This window comes from Theropithecus gelada, chromosome 3 (genome assembly GCF_003255815.1).
Source record: "Theropithecus gelada isolate Dixy chromosome 3, Tgel_1.0, whole genome shotgun sequence".
Taxonomy (NCBI): domain Eukaryota; kingdom Metazoa; phylum Chordata; class Mammalia; order Primates; family Cercopithecidae; genus Theropithecus; species Theropithecus gelada.
The window spans coordinates 101,489,493-101,502,618 of record NC_037670.1 but is presented as its reverse complement, the minus strand read 5'-3'; the positions used below and the strand labels follow the sequence as shown (position 1 = coordinate 101,502,618).

General features: G+C 33.8%; 1 protein-coding gene across 1 annotated transcript in view; it reads right to left on the bottom strand.

The window, feature by feature from the left end:
• Positions 1–13,126, bottom strand: part of THSD7A (thrombospondin type 1 domain containing 7A) — a 510,460-nt gene that overhangs the window by 111,324 nt on the left and 386,010 nt on the right. Inside the window, exons 8-9 of the mRNA XM_025379535.1 lie at positions 6,392–6,626; positions 1,872–1,987 (exon numbers count right to left, since the gene is read on the bottom strand). Of these exons, the coding sequence (XP_025235320.1) occupies positions 1,872–1,987; positions 6,392–6,626 (351 nt within the window). The remainder of the gene's footprint in view (positions 1–1,871; positions 1,988–6,391; positions 6,627–13,126) is intronic.

Genomic DNA, 13,126 nt, shown 5'->3' with positions numbered 1-13,126 from the left:
AATACTTTAGATCAAATCAACTTTTTTAAAAGAGTAATTTACACAATATAAGAAAATATCCAAAATAAGGGAAAGGCAAAGTCTTTGCACTCTCAAAATTTTCACTTAAAATTTGTTTTAGACTATTAATAATTTGGTTATAAATGTAACTGCACATGTTTTGGAATTATTAATAAATGAGCATATTCTATATAAACACAAAAGATCAAGTATAAAGGCATCAATAATAAAATTTATAAGTGTGTTAATTCTATGTAATTAATAATGCTTTTTAATTGAATTAATTAATAACCAACAATTGCCACCTATAATTGCCATCACAGGTAAAATATTAATCTATAAGAAAGTACATTTCTATTGCCAACTGTGACCAATGTTATTTAGCTTAAAAAAAAGGAATAAGAAAAGAAAATCTGGATTAAAATGTCATGCAATGACATTGCATAGCAAGTTTATGCCATTAACATGTTTATAAAAGTTAATGTTTATAACTCCCTTTAATTTGCCAAAAGCTATTTAAATTCATTAAGAGACTCCTAAATAAAAATATTTGCAGTGGTTCATGCCTGTAATCTCAGCACTTTGGGAGGCTGAGATGGGTGGATCACTTGAGGCCAGGAGTTCTAGACCAGCCTGGCCAAAATGGCAAAAACCCATCTCTACTAAAAATACAGAAATTAGCCAGGCGTGGTGGCGTGTGCCTACAGTCTCGGTTACTTGGGAGGCTGAGGCACGAGAATTGCTTAAACCCCAGAGGGTGAGGTTGCAAAGGGCTGAGATTGAGCCACTGTACTCCAGCCTGGATGACAGAGCAAGAGACTGTCTTAAAAATAAAATAAATTAAAAGCAATAATAATTTTCTATCACTTCTCAGTTTGTGTTTAATTTTATTTGATATTTCAAGGGTATTAAATCGGAAACCATCAAAAGAAAAATCATGTTTAACTATACAAAAATATAATAATACAGTAAAAGTATCCATTATTAAATTTATAATACCTAAAGGATTTGAATAGATTTTGACAACTTAAAGTAGTTATTTGTTAAGCTAGAAGTCGACTCTTAATTGAACCTCTCTAGTAAGTGTTAAGAAACATGAATAAAATAAAATCATAAAGGGAATTTAGAAAAAATTATCTGTATTTGTTGAGTAAGATAAGAAATAGGAGACAGTGTCATTTGTAACACTGCAGGAAAATTTATTCAGTTATTGCATAAGCCACCTGGAGGATGTTGATACCTTTCTCATCAGCAGTGAGAAAAGACCCTGTCCCAGAGGGTAAAGAAATAATTATCAAAGTATTTGACTTGATACTAACAAGTCTTTGTCTGTAAGTAATAAAAGCAAAACTAAGCCAAACTGGGAATAAATATTCATAAATTCCTCATGACACATTACATGTTGGCAGAGAAACAATTTGGCCATTTTTTCTCTTTCTTTTATTCCTATTCTTGGGGCTGCATAATTGAATCTGCAGCAAATCTGGTCCCATGTTATTTTTTGCCATTAAGTAGGTTGAAAGCCATGTGTACTGATAAAAGCACTGTATATCATTTTAAAACACATAAACCACGATATATTCTTTCAGAACTAATGTGAAAGTGAACATTATTAATACAATAAGATTCAGAATCCTTCACTTTAATCCATATCATAAAATTTCAAGCCAGGTTTTGGCATAAACCTCACTTGTCTGATTCTAAAGCTATGTTATTTTCTAGAGGGAAACTAACATTGTATGGCATGCATGTCAAATCAGGTTTACACAGCCCTGTGCAAAACTCACAAACATTGCTAGGCCAGAAGACCTCAGAAGTCTACCAAGGGGGTTTTTTTAGGTGAACAGCCTTCCTAACTCTGCAGACCATACCTTCTTTACACGAAGAGGGGCATGATGTCCAGTCACTATATGGGGTCACAATACAGTCCTTCTTACAAGGAAGCAGACAAGGCCTTACAGTTTCAGGTCGAAGGCTTTCAGGACATCTAGAAAGGCAAAGGGAAATTATTAGGCTTCAATAGTAAGGCAGAAAATCAGATAATTTAATTTCTCTAGAATTTTCACTGTTAAAATTGCAAAACAACTCACTCATCTGTATTATTTAACTTCCAGGAGTCTTCCTTTCTGCTACAGGCAAGAACTATACAACTAAATTGATTGTTTCAAACTGGATCTCAACAAAGCTTCTCAAGGCAAGATGTGCAGATTTACTAATAGCAATGATGCTATTTAGAAACAAATATAACACTTACACCTTATCCTCTTATTATAATCTCTCCATTAATAAGTATTTATATTCTAATATATTTTAAGAAAAATTTTGTGAAAATTTAAATTATGAATAAGGATCTTATTCTATGATATATGTTTGTATGACTAAATAGGCTTTTTGCCTATTATAAGTTTCCAGGTTATTACACACTTTATTTTTTCAAATAAGTATTGTGTAGAATAACTTTATAGTGGAGTGTATTCTTTCATGGTACATGCTCAAAACACAATACTGTATTAAGAACTGTATATTTAATAATACATAAGATAATAAAAGTGTATAAATCAATCTGATAAGCATTTTTTGCTTTATTCCTGCTTTTACTTAGTGTATCTATTTGTGTTTTCTTTTCCATTAGTCCCTAGTTTTAAATCATGGGATTTAATCTTTTTATGTTTTTATAAACTACAATATCTTTTTTTGGAATAAAAATAGTGAATATAAATAAAGGTAGTAAATCAGTAGTTTAAAGAAAAATACTGTATGCTTGACATAAATTATAGTAAAATTAACTATTATTTTCAAAATAACAGCAAAAATATATCATTTATTGGGAACACAAGAGAAAGATAAGGATGAAGAACACTGAAATGTCTAACTTCATATAAGCTTTCACTTCTTAAGAGATAATAGGAAGCTGATGTATAGGTTTTAAATATACTTATTCAAAATACATTTAGTATATAATTTTTTACACTTGAGCTTAGCCAAAAGGCTGAGAAGTAATAATTTTTAAATTTCCCAATTCTCTGCATTTTCATGATCTGATGCTACTATTATTAGAGATAAAATGCTGATCATGAGCCTTAACACTAGAAAAAGATGTAGCTTAGAAAAGCAAAATATAATAACATCATTCATATAATTAAAAGTATCAAGTAACTTATGCTGATTCCTAAGCAATTCTGTTTTGAGGCCATATAAATCCCTGCCATGTACGCTAACAGGCAATGAAAAAATAATCTAAACAACTAGTATAGTTCTTGCTAAAATAAATTGGCAAATCAGTGGGAAATAAGATTTTAAAATACTTTATATAAGAGAATTCAAATATTTTATAGTTCCAGATAAACTGCCTTTTGTCAAGTAAGTTAATCAGGTTTTCAGAAGTGAACTATGAGTTAAAAAAAAGCAACATCACTAATCTATTTCCCATAATTTCTTTATAGTATTTTGCTGATACTTCATTTTTGACATATCTTGTATTATAATTATTTATGTAAATTTTCTTTCTCATACATAAATATTATGCTTTATTCAATTATACAGATCCATGCTCTCCTCTATTACTTTAAAACCCTACTGTTCATTTGGAAGTAAATTTTAAAATATATAAGATTCAACATTTCAAAAATAATTTTTGATTTATCTTGAGCTGAAATTTTCCTAATTTCTATGACTATTCAAAGTCACGGACAACAAATAAATTTAGATTTGAATCATAGAAGCAAATGTATTATTATAATTTAGATTGTAAATCAGTAGAATTACAATTTAACCTGCATTCTTAACCAGGGAACATTACATGGCAAAACTCCACATATAATTCAGTTAATTCTTCTGGAACTATGAGATTATTGGTCAGTAATTATGATTGTCAGCACTTTTGTTCAATAAGGCAATTTTATAACTTTAACAATGTGAGAGCATTACTCAGTTGCATGCCCCTCAGATATTAGCCCTGAATAAATCAATGAAATTTACAATGTTATCATTGACAACCTCCAAATATTCTCTTTTAGTTGAGAAATAGTCACAGCAAGATACTTGGCTAACTGTGGAGAACAAAATTACAAACAACAAAGTTGTTAAATGAACACACAAAGGTAAATTATACAGCCTAGATTACATCCAGTAAAATGAATTTGGACTTCCTTTGGCAAGGCAATTGGTTCAGTCAACATGCTTCTTTTATCCTTTGTACTGTTTGTATTTAGTGTTTGCAGTTTAAATCAAGGAATCGATTCCCCCCCAAATCTTATTCAAGGTCAAATTAAACAGATGTGATAGGAGTTGAAGTTTGTTACCGGGAGGATAGATAAGATCAATAACATTGACTTTACCATTGCACAGTAATCTGTTTTATTAAGAGAAGTTTAAAACAAATTTTCAATTTGCATTTTTTGGTTCAAATATCTAGTATTGGAAACCATTCACTGAATTTAACCTAGCATGTAGAGAGAAAGGCAATAATATTTTCTTTTGAATTCACAGTATTTGCTTGATTTTCTAGAATCTTAAAGGCAAAGTGCATCCATTTGATTTAACAAGTCTATAGATGTATACAGGTCACTGAATGAACGCTGCAAGGGCAAAGCGAATTTTAATGAATTATTGTGGTAGTACGATGTGGGACTTCAGGATACCCTTCCTACTGATTTAATGCTGTTAATCCAGCAGGCTCTTTCACATATAGGCTTGTACATACGTACATCCATTACTCAGGAAAAATATTTTGTAGCTTATAGAAGTGAGGAAAATGTCAACAGCAACATTTGAAAGGTGATTAACCGTGGGACAGGAACAGAATGAGCTCACTGGTAGAAGCTCAGCGCGATAACCCTCATCCGGCATCACAACAGGTTGGTCCTGTGCCTGGGTAGTGAATATTTCTTTTCTTTTTTTTTTTTTTTTGAGACGGAGTCTCGCTCTGTCGCCCAGGCTGGAGTGCAGTGGCCGGATCTCATTGTTCTTGATCCAGCAAGAGTCAGAATCCTCCAGGACTTGGGACATCTGCTCTTGCTGTTACCACGTTTGAATTTTAATATACTGCACATTAATTTCCTGAGTTAGATTCATCACAGCCTTAGCATAATTTCTATTAAAATATTGGTTTGAGACTACCTATTAAACATGTGAAACAGTCTTTCAATTTATTCAAATCTCATTGGCATGTTTTCCGTGTTTCCTAATTTCAAGCAATATAAACAAAAATTGTGAGGCAAAATATCCCTAATGTCTGGAACCCTGGGCAGATACAAACATCTCATAATGGGATTCATATTTGTTTCCCTGGAGTTTTTCATGCATCAGAGACATTATTTCCATTTTCCTGGAACACTAAGGAGCAGCTGAAATTTTTAAGAAAAAAACCAATTTCTAACATTTATTGAGTGCTTAGATTACTATTAGATTTTTCATTAAATCCTTTCAACAGATTTTGAAAACTGTTAGCCAGAATAAAAGTTAGGTAGCATGCTGAAGATTACACACAATATTTAACCACTTGGCTGAGTATTTAGAAAATATGAGGCTACTTTTAAACCCATGCTAAAAAAAATCGACTCATTTATCATTTCTTATCTCACATGGCTAAGGCGATTTGAATTTTTAAAAAGTATGTTAAGTTTTGAAAAATAGAGGTTTTTCCCCTCAATTTTTTTTAGAGTTGATTTATTTTCTCTATGAATTGATTAGCTCAGTTATGCCATTGTTTTTCTTTATATTTCTCACAAGGCACATATAATATGCCAACTCTCTGGTTCCTTGTTCTCCCCTCCAGCAAAGTGTTTGCCTTGTTATTACAGTACTCATAAGCACCCTGAGAATCTGATAGTTTTTCTACTTATAATAACACTCATCCTATCCCAAGGCTCTCTCTTGGAAGTAAATGGTTTTTACTCTAACCACTGAAAGACATAGTAAGTATGCTTCGGTATTTTTCATATAGTGTTGTCTAGGGGAAATGAAAGGCAGATCATACAAGGCTTCTACCCAATTAAACTAGATTGGACAGCCTCCATAGCCTAGGGGTATATAGGAGGTCATGGATGACCTACACTACCAGGACTTAGTACACTGTCATTATTGATCAGCCAGGCTTACAGCAAGCACTTCTTTCATTGCCTCACTAGCTTAATAAAAGCAGAAAGTGCTACTATAAAACAGAAAGTAGGTACCAGATAGAAAGATTTCTACAGAATTTATGGTTCCCCAGTACAAAACTCAAAGCTGTTACAGCTTTATCAGTGGCTGACTTTCAAAACAAACAAATCTTTCTCTTGAGGATAGGTATGACAAGCATCAAAATGTTCCATTTCATGGAGCTAGTGACGCCTGAGCCAATCCTCTGCATAGTTGGCTACATGATTTACTGTTGTCATTCTAAAGCTCTTACTTTTTGGGTCCCACTTGGCCCACATTGACTCGCACACAGATGACTTTTCTTGTTTGCATGCCCACAGAACAGGAGGCCTCCCCATTCCAAGTTGTAGTTGTGTTGAAGGACGATACTGAGGTGTCCTCAATGCACTGACCCCAGGGACCAGTTTGCCAGTGGTATACCGTGCAAGGATGCTCGTTACAGCTTCGTACCTCTTGCAAAGCACTGCTATTTGGACAGCGAATTCCACCTAAAAAAATGGACAATGATAGCAGATTAGATACAGTGCCAACAGGAACCTTACCATTCTCTGTTCTTTGGAATTAACATGGCTGACAAGAACAATATCTGCCACTTATTTGGCACACAGCTGCACTGCTAGGGAAGCAAATTACGTGTTAATCTTACCTCAGTTGGCATGATCTGGCTTAAAATATAAACTCTGTAGTTACATGATACTTGCTTTAGGGGTCTATGGAAGACCTTAAAGAAAGAGGCTGTTGCCCTCCAGAGAAAGTGAAAATAAGATAAAACAAGGCCCATGTCATTGCTGACCAGGAGAAACATGGGTACTGAGACTTTGTGGATGGAGAAAATGAAGTGTATTTTCAAATGTTACTACCCAAGTTGCAAGTCTTAGTTACAGTTTTTGAAATGCTGCTTAATTTAATGTATTAGGTTTTAGGGTGATTAGAAACAGGGATATTAACATGGAATGATACTTCATGATGCTCCAGAGCGTTACTGGGAAGGTCACTGAGTAACAATATCATATTTCTTCAAGTCTAAGTTGTATTGACTGTGCAATACACCATCATTTTACATGTCCCAAAGAAAAAGAAATGGCTGCAAATTAAACTATGATAATTCTTTCTGATCTACTTCAATTTATATTGTATGCTTATTGAAATAGCTTTTTATGGGTTAGTTTTAAATATTGTTCTTTTACATACATTAAAGGGAAAGGTATTTCTAAAACTTATTTACATTCAGAATCCAAATCTTTCAAGTCAATTTTTAATTCACACCCACTGAAGTCTGTATTCTCCTCCTATTCAGTATCAGCTTCTGTGATGTCAAAAGTGCCAGCGATGTACGGTTTCTTAAAAAAGTGTTCTCCCCTTTTGTCTCCAGAATTGTCTTCCAGGATGCTGATATGCATCTCTAAGTTTTGATGTTGTAGCATTTTTAATTGCCCCAGAAGGTGTCAATGAGAGTTTTAAGCAAGCAACTGGGATTTATTTTCTTTCCTCAAATGGTCCTAGCAGTTTTTTTTTTTTTTTCCAGAAGCATCATGGAATTGCTCCACCAGGAATAACAACAAAGTTCACATGTACGAGCAGTGATGACTATGCCATAACTGTTGCTTGGCCACAGAGGTTTTAAAATGATTCCAATGTGAGATGCAATTATTCCAGAGATGTTACAGGGTAAAACAGATGCATCTTGTAATTAATAGTATATGGTATAAGAGTTATTCTGGACTTTTAAAAAATGTGGTGGCCCCATTGTAAGTATTTTGTAGGTGGCATTTTATTTTACATTCACAACTGTTCTATGAGCTAAAAATCATTAAATGGATGAACCCAAACAGCTTACATGATGTGACCATAGTGACAATGAGGAATTTATGGAGGCCAATTTGTTGACTCTGTGCTATTTCTGATGACAATTATGAAAACAAAAATTCTTACGTTGTTAAAAGCAGGATGTTAGAAGAATTTACTGCTCACTTTATTGACAGTTTGTTCTGTGGGAACTTACGCAGCCTCTGGACTTCATCTTAGAATATAAAAGAACTAGTTGTAAAAAAGAAAGAACTGGTGGAATGGTGGGAACCCTGAGTGCTCCTCACAAATATTTGCAATACAGGAAATAGAGGAAATGTTGAAAATAATAAGAGGTGGGCTTTAGATTTTAGAAAAGCAGGCTTCGTAAAGTTAAAAATGAGTAAGAAAAGGCAATTCAGTAGCGAGTGACCCTAACATGGAAGATGGCTCAAGAAGTGAGATTTGGATACAAATCAAACATAAAGCCATGGGCCACAGCCTGAGCTGATCTTCCAGTGTCACTTCCCTTATGATTAAAGACATCCCTTTATTCAGCAAATAAATCAGTAGAAAGTCTATGCGAGAATCCAACTTCAATTTAGAATCATTTATGCAGTGTTGAACATAGACTCAACATCAGAATAACCTGCATTAACTCAACTGCAATTTAGAATCATTTATGCAGTGTTGAACATAGACTCAACATCAGAACAACCTGCATTAAACAGCATTTCATTAATGTTCTCTGCTTCATGATGGTGGAAACTCTGCCACAGTTCATATCCTATCCTCTGTCACACAGCTCTGTGACCCTGGAAGCCTCCACAAAGGAGTTTAGGATTTGAATAGAAATGAATCCTAAAACATTCTAACTGGGCTGGGGAGAATAAGTAAGCTCTCCTATTACCCATTCTTCAAAGTGCTAGATTTATCCAATCTTAACTCTCAGACAAGCTAATTATAGACATAATATATGTGTATATTTTTGTATAATTATTTTAATAATGTCTTTATATTTAATAGTAAAAGTACTGATCTTGCACAAAGAATATGCTTCTTGATTTACCTTATTTTCTCCGTGATTATTAAGTATGCTGTTTAAAATGTGATCTTAAAACTTCAGATTGTTTTTGACATCGGAATTGACTGGCTTTGAAATAAAATAAGAAAAACACTTTCACAACATCAGTATAAAGTGTTGAGGAACTGCGAGATAGTGGTTAAGTTTAGAGACATAAAGGTTATTTATTTTCTTGCCCCAATGCACATTAAAGATACATCAGCAGTTTTGGTCTAATGTCAGGATACTTGCACAAATAAGCCCCAATGTGGTCTTAATTATAAAAAGAAGATAGCAATTTTGAAAGTATGGTTTGTAGTAATTAGTCATTGAAGCAGCATCATGTTGTTTGGGGGATAATTTTATGGTAGAAAAGTTGATAGGTATAATATTGAATTTATCTATTATTTACAGAAAGATGTAATTCCAGCCTTCTGGGAATATTTTCATAGTATTGGGGAAATTATAAAATGTGACTTATGACAAAATTAGTCATAATTTTAAAAATCCTCTTACATCAAAAAGTATGTTTTATACTAATACCACTATTTAGATTTTCTATTATTCCATCAAAGGGAATAATGTTATAAGGCTTTGATAAAATTCTGCTATGTAAATAAACTCCTGTGGTTATATAAAAAACCTGTCATTCTGTGAAACTTCTTAGAAATAAAAAAGTGACTTTTCCTCCCCACATCAAGTTAATAAAAGCTTTTTTAGGAGGCATTTGAATAGAGCTATGATGTTTCTGGTTCTGGCATTTATGTCCTTACAATTTAGATGATAATTTTTTTAAAAAGAACCTTGTTTAAAACAATAATTAAATACATGCAATATTTATGTGAGATGCTTCAAGGGATACCTACAGGGGTTAAAAATAGTTCCTGCTACACTCAAGGATCTCATAATATAATGGGGAAAAGTAGTAGGGGAGATAAGACAAGCATACAAATGAGTATAATTCTAGATGGAAAGAAAAAATTATATGGTGGGGTATTTAGTATAACTGGGATTCAAAGAGTACAATTTCACTACATTTCGGAGTCTGAAAAATGCCTGAGATTGAAAGATGCACTCAGAAAAGTTTTGAAGGAGTAGGATTTCAATAAGCAGAATTCTGGAAAGGGAAAGAAGGAAAAGACTATAGTATCTAAGTAGAAAAATAAATAAACAGAAGCAAAGGTATGCAGGCAGGTGTGACCTTGGGAATTAACAATATTGACGTAGTCAATTGGAGTGTAGAGTTCACATCAGAAAGTAATTGGCGACAAGAATAAGTAGCCTAGGCTTATGTTATAAAGAAGCTATTAGTGTGAAGAGTACTATTATCATGGTACCATAAATTATACTTTTAAGGTGCTTCTAACTTTTCCTGCCACTGTAGCCTGAATTCCTTTGATGGCAGACCACTGCTGGGTGAAAAGTGCATTGGCAAGGATATGCTTTGGGGGTACTGAATTGGAACAGCATTAGCTGTGGGGTACCTCAGGAGATTCTGCTGTAGCACAGTCCCATCCCCCAGGTTTTCTTTGCAGAAACAGGCAGAAGACTGTCTAATGTGCAGCCTGCATAAATCCTGTTTGACGGTCAAGTAGTGACAGATTGAAGCAGAACTCTCTTTTCAAGGTCAATGGTGGGAGAATGGGGAAGTGATAGTATTTACTTAGAAATCAGAGTTATGAGTACACATATATACACATACATACAATGAATCTGGTGTTCTTCAAATTTTTCTAGGTAATATGGGTACTACCTGGTTACTACAGTTAAAATCATTTAGCTATAAAAATTGAACAAGTTAAATAAAAATACTCTTCTCAAGTTCTGCATTGTAAAATATGACTTCTGAAGACTATTAATTATTTGAGAAAAATGACAATTTATTTCAATCTGCATCTATTCTCTGCTTGTATAAGACAGGTATAAAGACATTACTATTTGGTTGATGAAGTTCTATCAGGTCATATTGAACTTAACAAAAATAAATATTCTTTCCTTTTTTTAAAAAAATTATTTATTATTATTATACTTTAAGTTGTAGGGTACATGTGCATAACGTGCAGGTTTGTTACATATGTATACTTGTGCCATGTTGGTGTGCTGCACCCATCAACTCGTCATTTACATCAGGTATAACTCCCAATGCAATCCCTCCCCCCTCCCCCCTCCCCATGATAGGCCCCGGTGTGTGATGTTCCCCTTCCCGAGTCCAAGTGATCTCATTGTTCAGTTCCCACCTATGAGTGAGAACATGCGGTGTTTGGTTTTCTGTTCTTGTGATAGTTTGCTAAGAATGATGGTTTCCAGCTGCATCCATGTCCCTACAAAGGACACAAACTCATCCTTTTTTATGACTGCATAGTATTCCATGGTGTATATGTGCCACATTTTCTTAATCCAATCTGTCACTGATGGACATTTGGGTTGATTCCAAGTCTTTGCTATTGTGAATAGTGCTGCAATAAACATACGTGTGCATGTGTCTTTATAGCAGCATAATTTATAATCCCATGAATTCTTTCCTTTTTTTTTGTTCTGTAAGAATAATTAACTATATCATGAGAATTAACAGAAATTGTTATACCCAGTGGGAAACATTTTAAAAGATAACCTTTTCCTTTTTACATGAAGTTTGTTAGGATCTACAATACAGGTTCAAAAAATTGAGAAAGCTAAAAATCTAACATTAATTTTTAATTTTTTGTTCAAATTCAACTTGCTATTTATATTAAAAAATATGCCAGACGTAAGTATTAAAAGGTTGCCTCCCTTTAGAATTTCCTAACGTAACTTTAAAACATTTTTTGAGACCACTCCTACAGTTTAGACAATATTTACATGTTAAGGTAAGAACATTAAAAAGTGAATTGCCAATTTTATTTAATCAGAAGTCAAGCCTCTCGAAGATACACACACACACACACACACACTTTTTTTTTTTAAGTGTAAAGAACTAATTTTACCTTCTCCAGTACATTAACTATCACCAGTTGCCAGTACTTGTGATTTGGTTTCCAAATGACATTTCAGTAATTAGCATTTTATGACAAATTTTGTATATTGATAATAGGTTATATAATGTTACTCAAGATGGTATAGAAAGCGCCAGGAATGGTGGCTCATGCCTGTAATTCCAGAACTTTGGGAGGCCAAGGTGGGCGGATTGCTTGAGCTCAGGAGTTTGAGACCACCCTGGGTAGCACGGTGAAACCCAGTCTCTACTAAAATACAAAAAATTAGCCAGGCATGGTGGTGCACCTGTAATCCCAGCTACTCAGGAGGCTGAGGCGGGAGAATTGCTCGAGCCTGGGAGGTGGAGGTTGCAGTGAGCCAAGATCGGGCCACTGCACTCCAGCCTGGGCAACAGAGAGATTCTACCTCAAAAAAATTATACAAATTTGTTTCCTTTTCATGTTTAATTTCGAACCAATCTCAAAATTACAGTGAAATTAAAAGTATGATATAAATAATTTTCTTTTCCTGGACCATTTGGAAAAAGATGAGAAGATGTCCATCACCCTAAGTATGTTAGTGCGTGCTTCCCATGATCAAGAGCATCCTCCTACACATAAGCAATTCAATATTCAAAATCCAAAAATCAGAATATAAACAGATAAGTTATTACCATTGAATCCCCAGACCCCATTCAAGTTTGCCAGCTGTCCCAAAATGTCCTTTATGGCAAAATGATTCAGTTCAGAATCATGCATTACATTTAGATATCACACTTCGTTAGTCTCCTTAAATCTAGAACAGTTTTTCAATCGTTGCTTTTCATGGCTTAGACACTTTGGAAGATTAAAGATTATTTTGTACAATGTCTTTCAATTAGATTTTATCTGACATTTCCTCATGAATAGATTCTATATATGCATCTTTGACAGAGTTATCACTGAAGTGATGCCATATTCTCATTATATCACACTGAGGACACAAGATTTTGGTTTGCTTCATTATTGATAATGCTAACTTTGGTCACTATATTAAGGGGGGTGTCTGTCAGACTTTATTAGGGAAATATTTGAGACTATGTAAATACAATGCTTTTAATGAGATTCAGTTCATTTATTTATTTATATAAAGTGTGGATCCATGGTTTCCTATTTAACGGTCTGTTAGTATTATTATTTTGTTACTAAA